General features: G+C 48.6%; 1 protein-coding gene across 1 annotated transcript in view; it reads right to left on the bottom strand.

Annotated features, from left to right (window-relative positions):
- Positions 1-24,562, bottom strand: part of UHMK1 (U2AF homology motif kinase 1) — a 563,788-nt gene that overhangs the window by 34,081 nt on the left and 505,145 nt on the right. The window contains exon 7 of the mRNA XM_069641348.1: positions 15,612-15,700. Within this exon, the coding sequence (XP_069497449.1) occupies positions 15,612-15,700 (89 nt within the window). The remainder of the gene's footprint in view (positions 1-15,611; positions 15,701-24,562) is intronic.

The raw sequence follows: 24,562 nt of genomic DNA, 5'->3' as shown, positions 1-24,562 counted from the left end.
CATGCACAACCACGGGAGGTGGCAAAAGGCTCAACATTAAGCAATACAAAAAAACTCAACATTAAGCATCTCTTACCTACTCACCACGCTCACCTTAAGCGAACAGGTTGCGCAGCACTGCTTGGCCGACCCTGGACTCCTCCCTGGAATCCCGATCGACGCAGTAGAATCTCGTGAAGGTGTGCGTCGACCTCCACGTAGCAGCCCTGCAGATGTCCAGCAGGGGCACACCAGATAAGAACTCCGTAGTAGCAGCGATCGCTCTGGTCGAATGGGCTCTCGGAGGGCCTGGCAGCGGTCGGTTAGCAAACTGGTGGCAGTGCATGATGCAGCCGGAGAGCCATCTGGAAATGGAAGACTTCGAGAGAGCCTTCCCTTGATTCACAGGTCCAAAGTTCACAAATAGCTGTGATGTCCTCCGAAAACTCTTCGTGCGGTCCACATAGAACTTCAGCGCTCTAGCCACATCGAGCGAGTGCAAAGTCCTCTCGGCCGGTGACGAAGGAGACGGGAAGAAAACAGGTAACACCAGGGGCTCGTTAAGATGGAAGTCCGACGGCACCTTGGGCATAAAGGAGGGGTGCGTCCTAAGCACCACCCTCGAGGCATGTAAAGTCAAGTACGGTGTTTTGCAGGATAGGGCCTGGATCTCTCCCACTCGTCGTGCGGAGGTAATGGCCACCAGGAATGCAGTCTTCCACGACACAAACTTCATCGGTGCGGAGTGCATCGGCTCGAATGGGGGCCCCCCATGAGCCTGGTCAGCACCACGTTAAGTTCCCCCGCCGGGGCCTTCACCGGCGGGAACGACCGGAACAGTCCTTTCATAAACTCTTACCAGTCGATGGGACCACAGGGACGTCCGTCCTGTGGTTCTGGTATATCTGGAGATCGCCGCCAGATGAATCTTAATGGAGGCCTGGGCTAACCCAGCCTTTGCCAGCGATAGCAGGTACGGCAGCGCTTGAGGGGCCGTAATCCGTAGGGGGTTGATCTTCTGTGCTCGGCACCAGATAGAGAACCTCTTCCACTTATGACCGTAGCATTTGAGAGTCGAGGACGCCCTGGCCTTTGCAAGAACCTCTCTGCAATCGGCCGGTATATCGTAGCCTCCAAACTCTAGCGCTGCAGGAGCCAAGCCTGCAGGTTCAGCGACGCCGGGTCGTGGTGGAAGATGGCGCCTTCTTCTCAGGAGAGAAGGTCCGCGTCCGCCGACAGCTTGATGGGAGGGGACGTTGACAAGTCCAGAAGGTCCGGGAACCAGATCTGCCTCGGCCACGCCGGTGCGACGAGGATCATCCTGCACCGGGACCTCTTGAGCTGGTTGATGAGTCGAAGCAGCAACGGCAACGGAGGGCACGCATACAGGTATAGGCCATCCCAGGGGAACGAGAACGCATCGCCCATGCTTCTCGGCTGGGGAAACCTGCTGGCGAACCTCTTGCACTTCGAGTTCGTCGCTGTTGCGAGCAGGTCGATTTGACGCCTTTCCTGAGCATCGCCCGTACTTCCAACAGAAGTTGCGGGACGGGATTTTCCTTCCTGGCCACAGGTGGAACGTGAGGGCACTTCTTCAGGAATTCGATGGAGTGTCCTCTTGCCAGGGTATCCAGCACCCAACGGTCGGTGGAGATGGACTTCCACACGCCGACGAACTTCGTCAGCCGGCCTGGTGCTTCGGTGGGGGCCCGAGGCCACGGCCGGTTCAGTCCTGCTTGGAGGTGGTGGCCTTGCCGCCCTGGCCACCTTGCCGACAGCGGCAAGGCACTCCCTGCTTGCCGCAACCCCTGTAGGCTTCCTGAGACGAGGAGCGTGCCGCCTGGCGGTAGGACGACGAGCCACCGCTGGATCCCTTGGAGGCACCCTGTCTGCCTCCGGAGCTCCGAAAGGGCTGTCGTTGCTGAAGGGCTCCTAGGGCGCGGGCCGTCTCCGTGGCCGTCTTTATGGCTTGGAGGGATTCGTCCACCGCCTTCCCGAACAAGTTGCTGCCGTCGAGCGGCATGTCCAACACCCTGGTCTGGACGTCCTGACGGAAGTCGGTCGCCCGGAGCCAACCCCGTCGTCGTAGGCAAACACTGTTGCCCAGCTGGCGGAACCCGGTATCGGCAATATCGGTTGCCACCGTTATGGCGTGGTCCGACGCCTCCTCGCCTTCTTGAAGTATTTCCAGGTCCTCGGACCTCTTGTCGTCCGGTAGGAAGTCCAATATGGGGGCCAGCTTAAACCAGAGCTCCCTGTCGTAACAGGCCACGATCGCCAGGGAGTTGGCCACTTTGATCGTCGTCGCCGCCGACGAAATGAACCGCCGCCCCATGGCGTCCAACTTCTTTCCCTCGCCGTCCGGCGGGGAATTTGACGTCGAGGCTCCTGACCCCGCCGCTTTCTTCTTCGCCGCCACCGAGACGACCGAGTCTGGCGTTGGCTGGGCCCAGAGGCACAGGGGAGCGGTTTCGGGGACCCGGTACTTCTTCTCGTACCGGTCCCGTTTGGCTGGTGCCGTGGAGGGGTTCTTGAGAACCGACAGGCCCTCCTCCCAGATGTCATCGATTAGAGGCACCGCGATGACAGTCTTCCTCTTGGCCTCCGGGCGCTGATAGAGGAAACCTTCCCTTTTCTGCTCCTCCGGGCATGGCTGGAACAATTCGGACGCCCTGGCGATCATGGCGTGGAATGAGCCAATCTCGTCGGGCGTCGAGGCCCATGCGACGGGAGACCCGTTCCGTCGTCGTCCTCAGAACTCGTCGTCGAGCACATCGCACCGTCATCTCCCGACTCGTGGGAGGATGAGGAGGGAACTGTAGGCCTTACGGGGGCGAGTGGAGGAGAGGGTTGGGTCCTCCGTCGTTTGTTTTGAGGACTTCCCGACGGGCCAGGTTGCGGGTCCTCCGGCCTGGGCCGTGGTAATCTCGTCCTTATCTCAGAGCATAAGGACTGGATCGCAGATAAAATGGCCGCCGAGCTATCCTGAGGCCTAGGTTCCGGCTGCGCCGGAAGGGAAGGCTGCTCTTCCTCGCCATCGTCGTCTTCCTCGGTTATCTCCCGAGGATCTTCCTTACGGGATCGAACCTTCTCGAATTGGACTCCGAGATTCCTCACGGCCTCGGTCAGTTCCTCCTCCGAGGCTGACTCCGAGCTCGAGGAGGCTACCGTGCCCCCCATCGCTTCTTCCATCATGGTGGCCATGACGATGGGCTGAAAAGAGGATTCCCTCCTTGGCGGCAGGGAAACTAGTCCCAGAGGCAGTCTCCGCTGGCGGGGTCTCTGCCGGCTTGGCCAGAGTCGCCGCGATCGCCTCGATAGAGGCCTTTGCCTGCTGGGTAGGGGCCTTCACCACCTTAGGTGCGTCCCGGGCCTTCTCCTTAGGGGGAGGGGCGACGCCTCGCTCCCCCTCTTCCGAGATCGGACGGGGCTTCTCCCGAAGCTTACCCGGGGTCTCGGACTTCCTCTTCCCCGAACCGGAGCGCTGGCTCGTGGTTGACGGTGCCGGGGAAGGCGCGCCCTGCCTGGCGACCGAAGAGCCCGACCTTTCGGCGCTCCCAGAGCCAGCGGACTCGCGGCGCTTGGCCTGGTGTTAGGCCCCCGTCGCCGGGGCGCCCGCACAGGACTTAGAAGCCCGCTCGGACCCTTTCTTCTTCTTCTCACCCGTTGAGCCCTTCTCCAACCAGCTGGCGAGACAGGATTGACAGTCCCTCATGGTCCGCTCCGACAAGTTCTTGCAGAACTGGCAGTCCTTCTCTACATGAGTCTTGTCCCCATGAAGACAGTAGAGGCATCGCGAATGTTCGTCCTCCTTAAACACATTCTGCAGCCCGCATCCAGGGCAGCTGCGAAACAGCTTGGGTCCGGGTGACGAACTCGCGTCCTGGGCCATCTCGAAGTAGGCCGCGAATCTTCTGGAATCCTCCAAGGAGTTGATTCTACTAAATCTTCACCCTTGAGGGGCGTAGGAAAATCCTGCAACGGGTAGCCGTTAACGGGAGTAGAAACTGTGGAGCTTGAGGCTCGATTAACCGAAAAAATGTGAAAATTCACCTGAAAAAGAGCGAAACACGCTGTAAAAGCTCGAGAGCTAAGCATGAGGACTCCCAACACTTGAACGTGCGGTAAACATCTGAAGATGGCTGCCAGAGGCGGGGCTTAGGGAGAGGGCAGTCATTGGCTGTGGTCAGTATGACGTAGAGATCAGTGATTGGTTACTACTACGAAAGACAGATCAGAAACGAAACTGATACTGATTTTTCTTTACCGAGGATTCCCAGCCTGACGAAGGGAATATTCATGAGCATGTGAATCCATGACAGACCCCATGCTGGAGAACAAATGAATAACTAGACACGAGGGGCACACATTAATTAACACAGTGACTCTTTTTAGGTCAACCGTGAATATACAATATTGAGGCATCACAGAGCATCAACAAAGGAGGGAGGCTGGTACAGCCATTCCAGAAGTACATGATATGTCTAGAAACTAAATATTTGAGTACATTAGATGCCCGTTTTAAATACTCACGTGCAATTAATGATTATATTTTTCCGCTTACCAATGATGATACACACCAGGTAAATTGAAACCTGCAACAATGGTATGTGACCGTATCTTTATATTTTGATATAACATGTTTGGACTTACAAAATAACTCTGGCTGATCTGAACTGGATATCTGAATCTACATGTTACGATTTACAACCGTGAAACACAATCATGAACTATGTAATAATGAATTGAACCGAATGTGGGTGACAAAAAGGATACATATATGGCGATTGGGTATTATTGATATTAACTTCATGGGGTTAAATGTGATTGAAACATTCAAAACATACGGATGTATGGTTTATGTTGTATGCTGTATATTTTATGTTAAAGGGTAATGAGAGCGCCAATAGACCCGACGATGGACCATGTCCGAAATGCATTGGCATAACAAATCTATAGGCGCTGATTGATTGCATGATGCCCAAGCCTCAGCAATAAAACAGAAGATAACAATCTTCATGATTTTAACAAGTGGACCACAGAGCGATTATTTGGAAATTGAAGTAATTACACTATAAAAAAGTTGGAGCAACTCCTATTGGAAAGCAAGGGGCAGCACACCTAGGATCAGATTAGGTTCTGAATCCTTTTCATTTTTTGTCCATCAACAGCCCATCCGCCCCTCAACAAAGTTTATTTTAAATAAAAAAAATAAAACCACAAAATGCAGCCCCTCTTGTTGGGCCCTAATTGGGGAGGGGGCGGGGGGGGGTGTTGGAGGTAGCTTAATGCAATTTGGGAAATCCGTTGCTGGAAGACAATAGTCCAGTAATCAGATAGTTAAATTTGGGGGCTTCAAAGCAGTCCAGGTTGCTACACCAAAACTAAGCCCAGAATTCAGATCCAGAATGCCTGCTCCAAAGACTATAAATTAGCCAATGGATCAGCCCCCTCTGCATTAATACTGGTGTATACAGCATTTCAATGAGCTTGCCAGGGTCAAATAGGTTTGTTTAAAGGAGGAAGCCTGGATTGGAACTGGGATTATCTGACAGCAACTTCGCAGATAGCCTGCATCTGCCTACTTTCCTCTCCTGTGCAGTATCTGCTTTATTTAGCATGTTATACTGGTGTTCCATTTATTTATCCCACATTTGGCAGACAATAAAACCTACACTAAGAGAAACCAAAGTGATGTGTCCAAGATCACACACTTTTGTTCAAGAAGGGAAGGCAGGATTGGAATCCATACATTTTGCTTCCAAAGTGGGTGAATGGTTTAGCCACGAAAACACATACTACGTTTGTTGACCATTCATTTTCATTTAATAAAGCACTTTATACGGTTATTGGCCTTACTTTGAAGAAATGGTCAATTCAAGAGATAAATAAAAATACTGATAGTAAAGTGATTTACCCAAGATCAGACTTTTTGGCAAGTAAGGTAGCTGGGTTCAGACCTCCGATCTTCTGCTTCCAAAGGTTGCCACTTCACAACAGGACCTTATCCCTTACACCAAGACTTGTATGTTCCTCAATCCTCTCTTCCATCACCCACTTCTTCCGTTATTTCCTCTCCTCCTGCTTGTGTGCAGTCAGTGGGGCAGTGTGTGGGGGAGTGTGAACAGGTATACGTGAGATGGGTGGCAGGTTGCTCTGAGTCTCTGCAGACTGGGGGCTAAACAGATGGTGTGGTGTACTTGAAAGGGTTGGACTCAGTATGCATTTGTGTGGTAGGACTGGGATGAACCTGTAGCGGCGAGGTAGGGAGTGGTGCTCTCCCTGTAGGAGGTGCAGAAGGGTTGAAAATGGGGCAATTAATATGGAGATGTGGCGCGTGGGAATGTGTGTGGGGTGATTGGACAGGGGGAGGAGATGTGCATGTGTGGCAGTTGAAGGGTGAGAATGGGTTGGTTGGTAGCTGGAAGAACAAATTACTTACCTCTCAATGTTCTCTCTGATGGATGTTCCTCCCACGAATTCCTCATCTATGATAACCTATCCCAGCATAGCTGTTCTCCAGAAAATGTTCCACCTCAAGGGGGCTCTACGTGACTCCCCGTCAGTCCGTCCGACAACTCTACGCACCAGATAGGGTGCTGTAGCCAGTGTGTATATATAGCGTTGCTGCGCCGCATGGCCACAGTTCCACCCTTTTTCCCCTAGCACTCTGAAGACAAGGGACCTCAGGATAGATGGTGTAAAAGCTTCTCGCAAGAGCGGCAGGCAGGGAGGGAGGGCGATGAGGAATCAGTGGAAGGAACATCCATCAGAAAGTACATTACACAGAGGTAAGTAATTTGTTTTTGTAATGGATTCTTTTCCTCCCACAGATTGCTCATCAATGATAGATTCCCAAAGTAGTACATAAACCTGGAGGGGAGGAAGCAGGAGCACCACCTAAACCAGAAAACACTGGAGGACTGCCCTACCAAAACAGGAATCCAGACCCGAAAGGGAATCTAAGCGATGATGCTTAGCAAACATGTGCAAAGATGCCCACTTTGTCGCCTGGCCCAGATGATGGAATCATTCCTCTGCCTTGGAAGGGTGAGGCAGAAGAAGAAACACAGGAAGATGAATATTCTTAGAGAGATGTAAATCTGAGATCACCTTTGGCAGAAAGGAGGGCCTCACTCTCACAGTCACCTTCTCAGAGGTAAAACAGACAATACCTGGAGCTCACTCATCCATGTCGCAGAAGTCATGGTAACCAGCAAAATCACTGTAAGAGTGAGCATCTAATAGAACATGAATGAAGGGGCTCCAACGGAGCGCCCATCAGAAACATTAAAATTAAATTCAAATCCCATGCCAGAACCACAAACTGGCGTGGAGGAAACTGTTTGCACAACGCCCCCCCCCCCCCAAGAATTGCATAATAGTGAGTATTGCAGAAAAAAGCCCTGTTCTGGGGATCTTTTGGAACACTGAAATAGCAGCGAGGTAACCTTCACAGTGCCAACCTGCATGCCCGTCTGTGCGAAAGATACCAGAAAATACAACACAGGGGATACAGGACAGGATAAAGGATCCAGGTCCCTCTCCCAGCAGCAAGTGAAAAATGTATGCCACCTGCAGGCATAAATGTATTTCGTAGTGGTCCTTCAGGCTGAAAGGAGCAAATGGAGGACGCCGTCTGACAAGTCTCTCAGTAGCCAAGCTTGAAGGCTCAGGCTGCCGAGGGTCGAATGGAGGACCCGTCCCTCTGATTGGGAGAGCAAGTCCTCTCACCTCGGAAGGACATGTTCAGCAACTCCAGATACCACCTGCTCTGTGTCCTGTCTGGGGCGATCAGAATCATCCTGGGTCCAAACAGGTGCCACCTCCTGAGAACCATCAGAATGACAGGGATCGATGGGAACATATAAAGGAGGTGAAAAGGTCACTCGATTGTCAGTGCATCCTCCAAAGCTCTGAGACAAGGAAATTCCCTGCAGCAGAACAACTCGCTTTTCCTGTTGTCACTGGAAGCAAAGAGGTCCACTTGGGGAGTTCCCCAAAAGGAGAATATCTCTTACAGAACTTCCTGATAGGATCCAACCTGTGGGAGGCAAAGTCAGTCTGTTCAAGGCATCCACTGTTACATTCTGTTATCCGGCCAGATGAGCCGCATTCAGGGAGACACTTCTCCAAAGCCCAGAAACACAGTCTCATTGCTTCTCTGCACAGAGACAAGGACCCCACACCACCTCGTTTGTTGAGGTAGTGCAGGGCCACTGTGTTGTCCATCAGAATCAACACAGTCTTGCGCTTCACAGAGGGGAGGAAAGTTACCAGGGCCAGCCTGATCGCCTTCACCTCCAGCAAGCTGTGTTCCCAAGACTCTGTGGGATAACATGCTCAGCTCAATGTCAGGTCTAACAGGTGAGCACCCCCAGCAATCAAGAGATTGTGCCCGTGACCACCATCACCTGGGGCAAAGGTTGACGAAATGAAAGCACCTCTCATCAAGTTGTCCCGCAGGCGAGATCCTGGGACACCTGGTCCAAAACCTGTAGAAGGTACTACATGTGGCCCTGCAACTGCGAACACTGAATGGAGAAGCCACTGAAGCGATCTCATGCCCAGCTTCACCTTGGCACCACAAGGATACAGGTGGCCATAAGGCACAGAAGGCACAGGAAAGCCGAGGCCCAGACTCATTCCTGTAATTTGAGGACATTGACCATCCAAAAGATGATCGCCACCCGATCCATGGGAGGGAAAACTCTGCCCAGGCAAGTGTCCAAGACTGCCCGATGTAAATCAGAGAGACTCAGATGGCCTAACCTGTGACTTTAAATTCAGGGAAATGCCCAAACTGTGCAATAGTGTGCATGTGCAGAGTAGATGCTCCAACACTAGCTGTGGTGAGCAAGCTCGGACGAGCCAGTCATCCATCTATGCCTTCTCTCCTGAGGTGAGCCGCTACCTCAGCCAGCAGCTTGGTGAAAACACTGGGCGCAGATGAAAGGCCGAACAGCAGGACCTTGAACTGGTAAGGCTTTTGGCCCACTACGAACCTCAGCTACTTTGTGTTTCTGATGAATCGGCACATGGAAGTAGGCGTCCTGAAGATCCAGGGAAAACGAGTGATGCTGCTGGAGGGCTTGCAGTATCTGGGCTGGAGCAACCATCTTGATCTTGCCCTTGCGTAAGATCTAGAATGGGGTGCAAGCCTACATTCTTCTTCAGCACCAAAAGGAAAACATAGAAATAGTGGAGTACTACCCCCTTCCTCATTCTGAGCATGGAACCTGTTTGATCACGTTCTTTGCCAGAAGCCGATGACCACCTACAGGAGGATGGGGTACGGAGACGAGGGGGTAGCCAGAGGACTGTGGTCCAGGGGTCACCGGAGAAAGGGGAGGGTATAAGCCTGTGGGATGACCTGCAAGGCCCAAGCGTCCGACGTGGTCTAACCATTCCATGCTCAACAAAGAGAGCCCCTACCAGAGACATGTGGTAAAACACGTAACTGAGGTTTGGTGCCTTGTGCAGAGAGGGCCACAGCCACGCCACCCCACCCCTCTGGGAACCTCTTCCCCCTACCCCTCAGGAAGTGTCTGCCTCTTTCCGGGTCAGACAGACCACAGTCTACAGGGATGAAGGAACACAAACCCCCTGCCCCGGGACGGCGGTTGTGCAGAGGGCTGCTGAATGGCAAGCACCAGCGCCTTTGACGACTGAACAATCTGGAGGGCGCTGTTAGCCATGGCTCCAAAATGTTTGTTACCGTCGGCTGCGAATCCTGACGTCCTTAGCCAGGAGTGGCGCCTGACCAACGTGCTGGTGGCAATGGCCCTTCCCACATAGTCCACCGTGTCCAGCCCTGACAGCATTTGACGTAGCAGCACCAGGGCCGGGCATCTGCCCTCATTTCCCCTTAGGGTATGCTTTTGGCAGCATTGGCCGCCGTTGTCGAAAGGCCAAAGGAGAACTTTGCCATGGTACATGGGGCATTCACGGCTTGCAGCGCCAGACTGACACAAACACCACCTTGCCCCATGTGTCCAACCTCTCCCTGTTCGGTGAAGGGATGGGAAGTTCTGCCATTCCTCTGGATTGGAGGTTTGGGAAGGAAAAGGTACTTCTTTTGGCCACTCGAGCAAACCCCTGGAGCGGTGGGGCTCTTCTTCGAAGAAGACAAATGCTATATTGTGAGGATTCACTTTGAGAGCGGTACCTCTTCCGATCCTTCTTCCTCTTCTTTTCCTTCGAAGCACCGATCCGTGCCTTGCGACCAAGACCGCAGTGTCTCACTGTTCGCTTTCTGGACGAAGGTGAAAATCTGCCCCACCCTCCTTCGGGTGCACACTGGCATGACCCATAGTCCTGGGTGTTTTGGTCTTTGCCCAAGCAGTATAGGCAGATCCGGTGTGGATTCCGAAATAGATCTGTCAGCTGCAATCCGCACATGGTTTAAAATACAAGGCCTTAAACTGATTGGGCATTCCATTATTAAAAATGTAAGCTCGACGAGTGCAGGGACAAAAGGAAATTAGGTCATGGGGCACAGGGCTGCTGTATATACTGGCCCCAGTGTCATATCTAGTGCGGTTAGTGTAGAAGGGTCCAACAGACGTTGAAATGTGCTGCGCACCCTTGGCTGCAGAAACGTTTCCAGAGAACAGATGTACTGGGATAGAGATATAGATGAGGATGTGGGAGTAAAGAATCCATTAGAATGTGGAGATTTGCAAGTGGTGCAATTTGAGTGTGGGGCAACACCTTACAAGAGAGGGTGAAGTCTGTAAGGGGAAAAGAGTTGGATACACTAGCAATACCATGCCCAAGCATTCCAAGTGCGATTTGGGTAATCCTGCATGAGATGTCGAATACTGTGAATGTGTTTTATCGTTAATACTGCATAATATTAATGTTGCTAATCAAAAGAAAGGTGAAGGCACCTCGGCTCTTTTTTGTTTTACTAACACAAGCTTTAATTTCAAACAAAAATCATTGCAAGCAGTTGTTACTCAAGAGATGATTAATCAGCTCGAGTCTCCCAAACGCAAAATACATACCATTGAACTAGCTCAAAAAAGTGGCAAGAGCAACTGCAAAGGTACAATTTAAAGTGCAAAATGCCTTTAAGTGCGTGAGATCCATTGGAAGAAAGTCCCCCCCTATTAAAATGTTGTTAATGTCCATGTTGCTCCAATTGTCCATAATAAATGGCTGAACCAATTGCAGAAAACACGACGCATATCTGGCACCAGGACGTCCTTAAGTGAACAGGCATGATGCAAAAAAATCAAATTCTTGGCATATAAAAGACCTAGGTGAATATCCATGCCTGCTTTCATAATTAATAATCCACTTCAATTTGATAACTTAAGAAAGCTCTTTACCTGATCAGCAGTAGTGCAGCAGATTACTGTGCATTTGCTCAGAAGATCTTATACCAGATGCAGGGTGATCATTTCAAAAGCAGCAGACATGGGGCGATATCAGGTTATTGCAACGTAGAGAGGATATAGTTATTACTAATGGCCATTTCTATTATTTAATACCTTGGTTAACTAGGATGAATGAAAAACAGTGACAACGATTGTAAAAATAGACCAAGCTAAGGGGGTGTGTACATACATGGGCCAGATGATTTCTCATGTTCAGTTACACAAGCATCTGTTTCCCATGTTCTGAATCCAATCGAATTTAGAAAGGTGACTACAGCAGCCAGTCAAGAGTTGTGGTGCTATACAGCCATTCAGCGAAAGACGTTCGAGTGTTGGTATATTTTTGTGAATGCCTCGTTAGCAACGAACACCTTCACATTATTTTGCCTGCCTTGACTGTTCCTGAGGTGCAGCCATGCAACGATAAAAAGTAATATCACTGAGAAGTAAGCGGAACCGACGGTACAGTGTGTGGGATGGACCAAATACCTCCCTTTCCGAGTGGCATGTTTACACAGGCCACTGTGTTAGTGACCATTTGGGTCATCTAGAAAAAGCAACTGAACTTCTTTCTCACGGGGGAATAAATGACAAACACAGATGCAAACATTGGTGAACTAAGTATAAATTCTGACCATGGTGAAAAAGGAACTGCCGGTGAACATCATCAGCAATGTCACCTTTGCTGAATCAACAGCTACTCCAATTTGTGAGAAAGCATAAAACCAAGCCTATCTCCAAGAGCTCACAGGGAAGAAAAGTAGTTCATGCAGTAATTATTTGGGCTGTGGAGAAGACTGTGGAAGTGTAGCCGCTGGACCTGTCAAAGGATGCTGTGCTCGTTGCCATCTGTCAATCTAACCACTCTGGAACCCATCAATTCCGATTCTGGCAGGACACACCTAGGATTGGGTGACACTGCAATGTGTGGCAAGTACTTGGACAGCCAAGGCGATTCTTGCTCAGGGCCCCGGAGAGAACTCTAGATGTGTCAATGGGGTTAGTAACAGATTGGTTATTCTGACCCCTCAACCCATACAAGTTGCAATGTATAAGAAATTTAGAGCCAGGTCAGATAACAATGGTAGAAAATAGGATCTGTTGGGGAAGGGACTGGGATACTGTGATCTCTATAAAAGGCACTGAAATATTTGGGGCAAATGATAGCTGTGTCTGGGTTAGTGAGACTTACACTATGGGGATCTATTTATTTTTTAGGCCTAGCACCAGGACACTATTTTCGAGCCAAAGGAGAGGTCTAGGTCAGTATGTTTGAATTATGAGGTGCCAGTGAATGGGTCACCACTGTTGCCACACAGGTTTGCAAGTGCTAGGGGTTTAACCCCAGGTTGAAAGGATTATGGATGCAGTAAAAAGTTCCATTGTCTAGAAACAGTGCTTGATGAGAAAGAAGCATTCGGGTCACTCACATGTATGCTGCACTGCACACCTTATGTCTTGTGTTTAGTAACTGAAGGTATTGCATATAAAAACTTCCACCACAACAGTCCTAATGTTAACAACTCTTTTCTTTCTTTTAGCAGGACTTACTTATAACTCGTTATTAATAAGGGAAGATGTATTTACAAAGTAAAATCTTCATGGTGTGGTAAGTGGAATATTTTACTTTCTGCTGTTACTGAAGACAGATGTGAATTAATATGATAGTGATGCAGAGGAAGAAACCGACGCCCTGACTAATGTGGACATTTAGATTGAATTAAGGGGCTAAATAAAGGTCTGTCCGCATAGACCTGGTAGACCCTTAACATTGTAAACAGGGTAACAAATAACCTGGGTATGTGACCAGTTGTATGTAAAGTACAAAGGGGTGGAACTGAAGATACAGGTTTTTTCTTGTTTTCTTTATTATATATCACTTGATCTCATGCGCAATTGGTTAGTTGCTTCTGTTAACGTTCAGAACAGACTTTTTTCCTTTCGTTTCAGCTAATAAGAGTTGTGACGAATCTGGACTGTTTGTACCTTCTCTTCAAACTCAGGGAGCCACTCCCTTTGAGGCTAGGGAGGAAGGCGAGCTGCTTAGCAAGACACTCCCTAGGAGTTACTCCCCGGTTGCAGACAAGGACTCACACTCGGACTCACACTCGGTTAAGGAAATGCCAGTCCAGCATGTGTTATCGGCCTACATGGGAATTTGAAAGACTGTTGATGCTTCTTTAGCTTCATGTAATGCTGGATTACGCCTGAACTCTACATTCAAGGAGGAATGAAACACCCCTTTTGTTTCGGAGGACGTACATAAAACGACAAGGACTTTTGATTCAGAGAGAATCCTATGCAGAGAGCAGACTCTGATGGGAGGACACCCTGGAGGGGCAGAGCCACGCTACACCACGGATCCGAAGGTAGCGTGGAGGAGACTGAGCTGATTGCTAGCAAGACTCTAGTGTCCTGAATGGCAAAGATCAAGAGAGACTGAGACGTAGAGAGGCCATCTCACCTGGCAGCGTGACCACATAGACGCCGTGGTGGCCGGCCCATTAACTGACGCTGAGACCAGACTGCAGAAGTAAGATCCTGATATCCACACGAGAAGTGCCACAACTGCTGAGCTGGGCAGAGTAAGGGAAGCAACTGCTCCCAAAAAGGTTAATAGCTGGGAGAGGGAAGCCATTGTATTAGAGACCCTGTTATTGGAGGCTGGAGAAGCCACCAGGGTTACGGGAGCCAAGAACACCCGAATGCTTGATACAGGCAAACACCCAACTGAGGCCCCGCTAAAGAAAGCCTAGCTGAGGGCCAAAGGCTTTGGAGAGCCTGGGAGGCAACAGAAAGTGATACTAGAGGCTGAGAAGGCTGCCAGGGTTACAAGAGGCAAGAAACCTTAATGTTAGATACGGGTCAACACCCCACCAAGACCACACTAAAGAAAGTCGACCAGAGGGCTTCAGAGAGCCCTAGAAAAGTAAGACATTAACATTTGAGAACTATTAAAAACCTTATTTTGGAAAAGACCAAGAAGTTGACAAACTTAAATCCTTCTGCTTTGGAGATCCAAACCATTGGGCCAGGCAACCGCCACGGGCAGAGGCTACTGCTACAGCCTCATTTTAAAACATTTTTTTTTTTAAAGTGGTAGGGCCAGATAGATAAAAGGGTTTAGGAACTCTGACAAGCACCCTTGATTTTATTTTTGTTAGGTAGGGAACTTCCCTCATAGCAGTAGGGTTAGATAGGCATTTTACCTGTTTGAATAAAACACACTTAAAATTGACTTTAATAGAATGATTGATTCATTAGCGCGTTAACTGGTTTCCTGTTAATTTTAATTCTGGGGCCAAATGCATCATTTGAATGAAACATGGACACTGCTGAGGCAGTGGTCGTTTAAGATGCAACATGGATGTCACATGGTACAGACCAGGGAAAATTACACCCATGTGTGAGGTGGAAAATGGCAAACCAGACAGTCGTTTAGGGGGAGCCTTTGCGAAAGATTTATGTATGGTAATCAGCACAGCTAGACATTTGCAATGACAACTCACTTTTCCACTAATTTAGAAAGAACTGGACAGACGAGCAAGTCCTCCTGGCAGACACTGAATTATCTCACTCAAGGATCTTTACGTTTCAATTTTGGTCATAACCTGTAAAGGTGGAGGGCCTGATGGATAGGCACATTGTTCTGGTAGTTTGAACTTTAAACTCTATACATTGCCTTGCAAGACTAAGCTGTGCCTGTCTTTGCTACTGCCCAAAAAGGATTCCATGAACAGTTTCTCTGACTCGCTCTACTTTTTAAAAGCCCAATGCTGGTTTCTGTTGGACAGTACTAAATCTACTTTTGAGGAAAAAATTACTTTTGTAGGACAGAAAATGCCTAAGAACTTCGCTCACAAAGGGGGGCAGACTCAGACCGTCAGAGTGAGCCACCCAACATGGGAGTTGTATGGAGGTCACTGAATCTAATATCTGCGTGTTAGAAAAAGGTTGGGAAGTAGGCTTGCCGATTGCTTGCAAAATGTGTAAAAGCATTAAATTCAACTTGGACAAATATTTCTGAAAATATTTATCTGTAGTGCTATCAAAGGCGGCAAAGTTTCAAACAGCATAAAGTAAGTACACCTCCAAATGTGCAAAACAATACACAAGCCTGTTAACTCCTCATAGAAGTAAAATGTGAAGGTAGGCACTTCAATTTTACAACCTCACACCCATTACTACCTTTGTTTCAGCTCACTCAAAGATACCAGGAATTTGAAAATAAGGTTTGGGCGAACTCACCTGGCCTTTGCCAGGATTCTCCTTTGGAACAAATAGAGACACCACCGGTCCGTACTTCTCACACTCTTCTTTCATGTCTTCCACCACATCTATAGGACAACAGAAGTTTTTCAGGAAGATATATCGTAATTAAAAAGCACTGTTAACAGACTGTACGCAGACAAATGTGGTCCTGAGGGTAAGCGGTTGAAAATTATTCCATTAATCTTACTAGGGTGATTTTAGACACTCTGGTGCAAAAATAGGGCACCTTTCCACCTAATTTTAGCCAAAACCATAAAAGTTACAGAATTATATACCAATAATTAATAATTCACAAATACTTACTAAATTAATGAATGCAAACATGCAATCATTATAACAGTCTGTCAATAAATCTACTTTAAATGTTTAGCGTCCAAAGACAACCCAATGAAAATAATTGATCAGGAGCCTGGGTTCAATCCCTGGTCCACTGTTTAGAAGCTGGAGGAGTTTGCCATTAGGCGTGCTATAAACCACCCATAACAAATATGAAAAGCCACTGCAAATTAATGCATGATATCAAACCCATATGACATGCATTACTTACCGTAATAGCATTTCTGATGATTGTATCTGCTTAGATTCACATGCTGTGCATATAGTCCAAGATCTAGTGGTAATCGCAGAGTATTGCATCTTGACTTTCGAGAATCGAAAGGGGACGTCGACATGGGGGTGCTTGTAACACTGTCCCTAACGTGATGTGCAGTGTACCCAAAATCCTTCACGCGTCGAGGTCCCTCTGGTTGTGTTTTTTCTGCCGCGAGGGAGCCTTATGACTAACGTGAGTGAGTACAGATAGAGAGAGAATAGTAAGAGGTCTATGTTCCTTCTACTCCGAGCGGGGAGGAAGGGTGGGCACATGTGAATCTAGGCAGATACAATCAGAAATGCTATTACAGTAAGTAATGCATGTCTTCGAATGCTTGTGAATCTGCTTAGTCACATGCTGCGCATAGACTATTGAGCAGTACCCAGAGCTGGAGGTGGGGTGTGAGAAGGAACAGTAGTAAAGATGTCTTAGTACCACTTGTCCCGCCTGAGAATCAGACCTAGAGTGAGTGAGCAGGCAGCAGTGTTTTGTAAAGGTGTGTATAGAACTCCAGGTTGCTGCTTTGCAAATGGATTTGAGAGGAACATTTGCATTGAATGCTATTGAAGCCTGAGTAGCGTGTGCTCTAGGCTCGAAGGGCATCTCTCTCTTAGCAAGAGTGTAGCAGAGTGAGATGCCGTTTACAATCCACTTTGAGATGGCCAACTTAGAGACAGGGTCCCCTTCTCTACCAGCCGCCACTGAAACGAAAAACTGATTTGCCTTTCTTAGTGGTTTTGTTTTTTCCAGATAATGTATGACTTCCCTGCACACAAAGTGTGTGTAGGCTTCTTTCTGCCACGTTAGTGGGGTTCTGGAAGAAGGTGGGTAGTTCACATGGAACTTTGAAATGAATTTAGGCGCAAACCTTGGGTGAGTGCGCAAAATCACCTTATCTTTGTGATTTGTGACAAACGGGTCTTGAACTGAAAGGGCATATAGTTCACTAACTCTTCTTATCATAGGGACTGCCACTAGGAAGGCAGTCTTGTAAGTGAGTGCTTGAAGGCTAGCCTTATGCATAGGTTCAAAGGGAGGTCCCATTAGTCTAGTTAATACCACATTTAGGTCCCATGCGGGAGCTGGGTTTGAAATTGGGGGATGACGTCTTTTAACCCCTTCCATAAATGCCTTGATCACTGGGATCTTCCACCACAACACCTTTTGGGACAGTGTATGCTGAAAGTGCAGCCAGGTGGACCTTCAGATAATTAAAAACCAGACCTGAGTCCAGTAGATGAGTCAGGTATAAAACAATGTGGGTCGAAGAGCAGTCAATGGGATTGATGCTCTTAGACTTACACCAGATAACAAAGCGTTTCCATTTATTGGAATAGCAATGTCGGGTGTTAGGCTTTCTTGCCTCTTTAAGAATGTCCATGCATCTCAAAGAGTTGGAGGTGCCCGAACTCTATGACCTTAGGTGCCAAGCTGTTAAGTTGAGAGTTTGGGGGCATGGATGGAGTGTTTCCCCCTTGTCTTGTGAGAGCATGTTGTATGGGCAAGCAGCTTCATTGCAGGAGGGATTGACATCACTATCAGATGGGAGAACCAGGTTTGGCAGACCCACATAGTGGACACCAGAATCATTGTGACTGGTTCCTGGTGCATCTTGTTCACTATCCTGCTGAGTAGGGGAGTCGGGGGAGGGGAAAAAGCAGACAAATTTCCCTGACCATATTATCCAGAGACCGTTCCCCTTGGAGCAGTTCCAGGGGTACCAGGAGACGTAAACTTGGCATTGTGTGTTCTCCAGAGTTGCGAACAAGTCGCTCTCTGGGATCCCCATTCTGAGAAGACGTTCGAGACTATGTCTTTGTGTAATTGTCATTCGTACTCCGCCGGTAGAGGGAAGTCTCTGATGAGCATGTCTGCTAGAAGATGGAGTTCTCATGCAACGTGTTGAGACAGGAGGAGTAGCCTGTGTTTTAGAGCCCATTTCCAAATGTTCTTGGACAGTTCAGATAGCCTTGGAGAGTGTGTGCCCCCCGGTTTGTTCAGGTAATACATAGCCGTGGTGCTGTCCGTGAGGACCAGTTCCGTTTTCCCCTGTAATTGTGACTGAAAACCTTTAGGGCCTTGAACACTGCCAACAACTCCAACAGATTTATGTGGCTGGATGCTGCTGCTGGGGACCAAACACTGTGCACCGTGTGATGGAGGTGAGCCCCCCCCCACGCCGTCAGAGATGCGTCTGCAGTGGGAGTGGCCTCTACTGTAGGGTGGTGAAGCTCTTCACCCTTCAAGAGGTTTTCCCTCGACGACCACTGAAGCGAGAGAACAAGGGCTGCTGAGACAACAACTAGATCGTCTCATTGTCTGCTGGCCCGATACCTTTGCCTGTTGAGCCACTCTTGCATGGGGCACATGCGCAAACGTGCGTGTGGGACTAAGTAAATGCAGGAGGCCATCATCCCTAAAAGTCGCATGGCTTTGCCTACAGTCACCTCGCGACTGGCTTCATAGTGAGGGATCTGGAACAGCATGTTTTGAACCCCCTCTTTGGAAGGTGAAGACAAGGCAGACTTCTGTTCGAATCAGAGCTCCCAGAAATCGTTTAACTTGGCTGGGGTCTATACAAGACTTCTTCTCGTTTATTGAGAATCCCAGACTGAAGAGTAGATCTACCATCTTTTGGGTATTTAATAGGCATTTTCCGTGCGAATCCCATTATTAGCCAGTCGTCGAGGTAAGGCTAGACTGGAATGGACTGCCTGCGCATGTAAGCCGCTATTACCGCCACCACCTTTGTAAATACCCTTTGGGCTGAGGCACTGCTGAAGGGAAGAACCTTGAACTGATAAGTGTTTGTCCTCTATCATGAACCTTAAGTATTTTCTTTGCGCTGGCAGCATTGAAATATGAAAGTATGCATATTTTATGTCCAATGTTGCCATGTAATCCCCGTGTTAGTAGAGATGACCTCTTGCAGTGTTTTCATTCAAAACCTTTGTGGTTTGATACATTTGTTCTCTGGGTGCAAATCTAGCACAGGGCGCATGGGCCGATCCTTTTTGGGTACAAAGGAGTACACTGAATAAATACCCTTGTTTACCTGTAGAACGGGGACAACTTCAATCACGCTCTTTTCTTGCAGGATCTCAACCTCTTGTAGTAGGATCTTCAGATGTTCAGGTGACAATCATCTGGACGTTGGTGGCTGGTATCAAGGGGTGGGAAGTGGGGGGGGGAACGGCTGAACTCGATACAGTAACCCACTGGTCTGTGGTAATTCCCTCCCATGCATGGAAGAATGATGTTATCCGTCCCCCAACCGGGGAGGCATGGGAGGGGACCCGGATAAGCAAGTCATTTTTTTATTTGAGGCCGGGGAGCCTCTTGGGGTGGTGCTTCTACCCCTTCCTTCGCCTCAGCTCTGTCCTCTTGGCTGATATTGGCTTGTGGGAGCTGCCCCCTTTCCTGAGGACCATGATGTATTTCCCATTCTGTACTTGATTGTGGGGGAACGTGGGAAAGATTGTCTCTGAAAGGAGCGTCGAGAGCTACCCCCTGGCTGCTGATAGGGCTTCTGTTTTATCTAGCTTAGTGACCTTAAGGTCTCCTGTTCCTTTTTTGCAGTCTCTAAAGCCTCATCCACCGCTTTTCCAAACTGGTTAGATTCTTCTACCGGCGTGTTAATGAGGGATGCCTGGGTTTCAGGTTTAAATCCCACATTTTTTAACCATGCGTGCCTTTTCAACAAGATACATTGGGCCAGTGTTCGTCCTGCAGTCTCTGCAGCATCCAGGGTATTTTTTTTTTTTTTAGAAGTTTTGGATTAACCTGCCTCCTCTCCGACACAACCGCCAGCAGGCGTGATCGTGTTGGCTCTGGGACTTCCTGCAGGCCCTCCTGGAGAAAATTCCACTGGACGTCGCTGTAACTAGCCAACAAAGTGGTGTTAGCTATTCTGGTGGAGTAGGCTGCTGCTGTTGTAATGCGCTTCCCCAGGGCATACAACTTCTTGGTGCCTCAGCCATAGACAGGGGTACTCCTGCTCTTTTCCTAGTTGTTGTCACCACTAGGGTATCAGAGTGGCATGTCCCTGGATGTAAAGTGGGTCCGTAGACGAGGGGCGAATTTTCTAGACCCAGGGGTTCACTGTCCTTATTTGCGATGAAGTCAAAGAGGGGGTGATGCACCATTTGATGGAGTTTGATGGAGTTGAACAGAGGTATCTCCTGACTTGAGGGGGTTTGTCTTTCAAAATATCTACTACAAAGTCGGTATCTTGTACCGCTTCTTGAGTGGCAATCTAAAAGCGTTCAGCTGCTTTTTTAAGGATAGCATTGAATACCATCTGGTCATCGATGGGAGAGGCCCGTCTTATAGGAGGTGAAGCGGGAGGATCTAAGCACAGTGTCTGGATCAGGGGTAGTGGACGTTGACAGCCATGGTGCCTCACCCACTGGTTGCTCATCACCCTAATCTGGGGAATGGTCTATAGGCTCATCAATGGGATCCTCACCCTGATCATAAGGGTCCCGAGGGATCTCCTCTGGTTCTGTTAGATCAAACACCTCTTCATGAGGAGCGTGGCTGGAGGTCCTTTGAAGTTTAGCCATGGTGGGATAGTAGTCTTCCTCTCTTGGCCTTTTAGGGGCGATACATTTTTCTGAAAATGCCTCAAATTTAGTAAGTTTATTCATGTACCCCTCAAACCTGTCCTTGGTCCATAAGGATGACCCAGAGGGGTCTGGTGGTGGAAGGGCTCTTCTTGAGGACTTGTGTCCTTAGGCCATAGAGCCTTGCCTGACAGCCAGGGGTTGGGAACCCTCAGAATATTCTTCCTGACCTTCGACGTCTCCATGTGTCTTTCGAAGTTTCCTTAGGCCTATTTGTTGCTGAGATGATGTGAGCGAGACTCACAGATCTCCAGTGTATCTAGGAGAGATTTCGACAGGCCTTGCGGACAGACGCATGCCGCCTAGATGGTTGTGCGGAGGGCGGGCTACACTGGATTGGTGGGTTCCATCGAAAGTACCAGCATACCTGTTGGTGTCTTTGGCCATCCCGACGAGTCCATCGAGGATGCTCGGGGGCCGGGGGGGGTTTGTTCCATCCTTTATGTGGTGTGTGTGCGTCCTTGTCGCCAGAGTGCACACTCCCCATAGCAGAATCGGTGGCCTGCCTGCCGGGACCGGACGCCTTGGAGCATGGCTGCTCTGAAGAACGGTCAATGGCCTCCGCATCGGAGCCATGGCTGTCGCCAACTTCCTCATCACTCTAGGCCTGCTGCATGGCGTAGGCCGCCCACCGTTCTACTCGCGGTTCTTTTATCATTTTAGAACGTAAAAGCTTGCAAGACCGACAGGACTGCTAGTTATGATCTCAAGGTAGACAATTACTACACCTCCGGTGTGCGTCTTTCCATGGGTACTTGCCGCTGCAAGAAGGGCAACATTTAAAAAGGAGTCCTGTCCATTGCACAAGTGAATGGCGGGGGTTAAACATAAGGGTTCCTGGTAAGCCTTGAACGTCCAGGAAGTTTAAATATCGACAAACAAGAAATAAATCATCAAGGCTATGTTGGTCACAATCTCCTCTCATCTATTGTATGGCAAGTACCAAAGAACAAATTAGTTATTTATTTATTTTTTTACAAAATGTACAACTGTTTTATTTATTTCAGTACCCACCAAATGTATGTAGATCATTCATTTACACAAACACCTATTCATAGACAATTTATTCTAACATTCATTTGGCCTAATAAATCAAAGGCCATCAACATAACATATTTCACCAACAAATTAAAACAAAAAGGGTTCTAGACACTTGCAAAATGGACACTGTTACAATACAGTATAGTGTTCAGTTAATTTCCTTGATATATGGCCTGTTAGGAAGGAGCAGTGCTGACAGTTGCTGTATGGTAAAGTCGACATTGTGTTTCGGCCATTTTAACACCAACTGGGGTGTCTCAAATATGCGGCCTTCATCAGGACGATGGGGCAGTATTCAGAACACCAACATGTGTGTGTTGTGTCTCTAAGAAGGAAACAATGAGGAGTGAGGGAGGTGACCTGTACTTATGAGAACATATACATACGTTGATAACTGAACTATTCCAAAAATAGAGCCATAACTTATGGGGCGATGGCGTGTCAAGCTAGAAGTAGCAAGAGGGTGAACCATAAATCGGGTCGGATCCCCTCAAGTTGAGCCAAAAAAGGGGTGGGGGGGCGGGGTTTCTTTTTTGCTCCTCCAGACCAAGAAGGTTAAGGTAACCATTCAGTATATGCTACGTCTGTTAGAGAACAGACAATTTGTCAAAATTACTTAAAACAATGAACTGGACGTAATAAATCCTACCTGTAGGTGTGATGCTGTGTACACCAAATTAGGTCGCAGCGGACGTGTACAACAAGATCCCATCCGCCGATCAATTCTAGTAAGAATCCTGAATGTAACTCGCCAGGAGCAAGTGGGTAAATCGTCTCAGAACCCCAGAGGTGGCATCTACAAACCAAAGGGGTAATCTAAATTGGCCAGATAGAGCCATACCATCTTGTAGTGCAAATGCATAACCCAATAGAGCAAGTGCACCAGGGTCTAATTTTACCACACAGAACATTAAGCTCTGGGACGCCATCATAATATTTGTGGCTCATGCATAATCGGTGTATAAAGGGCACCTGCCATGTGTACAATCCGTTTTTACATGCATCGTGTCTGTAACCAAACAAAGTGGATGTTCACCGACGCTCAAGGTGGTGTGCTGAACAGCGAGTCCCACTGCGAGCTGTTTGTGCGCTATAATGCATTTCTCATAAGTGCTGTGTATTTTAAACCAGGTCGGCTCGATCAGGTAAATCCGAACTGGAAAATAGGGCCCGTAGGGTAACGTTTTGAATGGGAAGCCGGAGAGGGAAAACCAGGCCGACTGTACCTACAGTATACGGCCGCGTCTGTAAATGGCATCTCAGTTTGCCGGGCGGTTGGTAAGCAACATGATGCTAGAGGAAAGTGCTATTTAAAAGGCACAAGGACATACAGCAAATTTGGCGGCCATCTTTGAACAAAGCTTCTCATACAGGCGGTATGGGGGGGAGACACCAATGTGTGTTCCTCAATAGATATATAGGCATTATCATTCATGGACATAAATTATTAGCAGTTCTAATACAATTATATGCGGATTTCAGAACGCCCGCAATCAATTTTTATGATTATATCAAATATCAGTACTACGTCCCTATTAAACCTTTTCTATGTTTAAGAGCAGGATTATGTCCTATTTTCTACCATCGAGTATGGGATTATATAATATATATACATACGCTGAGGCCGACATCTGGTGGAAGCTGTAGAGTATTACAGTTTGTTTTTCGAAACTTGAAAAGAGGCGTCGAACTAGGGCGTGCCAGTAATGCTATCCCTAGTGTGATGTCCACTGTACCCATGATCCCTCATGCGTGTAGGACCCTCAGATAGTTTTTTTCCGCCATACTTGTCGGTTCTTATCGTTCTCAAATCCCACGTCGAAGATCGCCGAAGATCGACGCCGGTACTTGGAGAACGAACAGCCGTCGAGACTACACAACGGACTTTGGGCCTCGGAAGGCCTCTGCCCTGCAAGTAGGGAGAGGGGGGGTGGTCATACTCGCACACTCATTTTTCCTACATATACCCACCCGCTGCCAGATATTAACATATGGAGAGTACTCAATTTAAATTCTGCCCCAAGTGCAACCGTAAGTTCCCCATGGTAGATAAACATAACACCTGTAACCTGTGTCTTCCAAGGGACCACCCTGAAGAAAACTGTAGAGCTTGTAAGCTCTTCAAAGCCAAGACACTTAAGGACCGTTCAACCAAACGTTGGGCCAACTACGCCAGGCAACTCGAGGCCATGGACGCTGTAGGTTCCTTCAGTGATGGCAGCAACGCAGCAACGCTGCCGTATCGGACGGCGAGGGCACAGGGGTGTTTTATTAGGCACCCAAGCGCAAGCCCCTGACCTCGGAGGACGGTCCGGCGGGGAAATTATGGGGACAACACCGGCAGCAAGTGCGCTACCCGCACCTCTTCTTCTAAACACACTAACCCCACCTGAGATTCGACACGCGTGTCGAGTGATCGGCAGAAGAAGGCACAGAGAGCGGTCCGCAGAATCGGTGTCCTCTAGTCGTTCCACGTCACGGTCGCCCCATGACATACAGCAACCGTCTACGATTGTTAAGAGTGCCACATTACCTAAAGTCACAGAGGTATGGTCGTCAGAAGACTAATCCGACTTCTACCCGCAAGCAGCACGTTCGAAGACTACTCCGGCAGTTCGTTCGACGTCTGCTTCCGAGATTCAACATCCCTCTTCTAAGACTCCCGAATC

Source organism: Ambystoma mexicanum, chromosome 1q (assembly GCF_040938575.1).
Source record: "Ambystoma mexicanum isolate Mex_15411 chromosome 1q, UKY_AmexF1_1, whole genome shotgun sequence".
NCBI lineage: Eukaryota > Metazoa > Chordata > Amphibia > Caudata > Ambystomatidae > Ambystoma > Ambystoma mexicanum.
The sequence above is the reverse complement of the archived record's forward strand: the minus strand, read 5'-3'. Positions and strand labels throughout refer to the sequence as shown.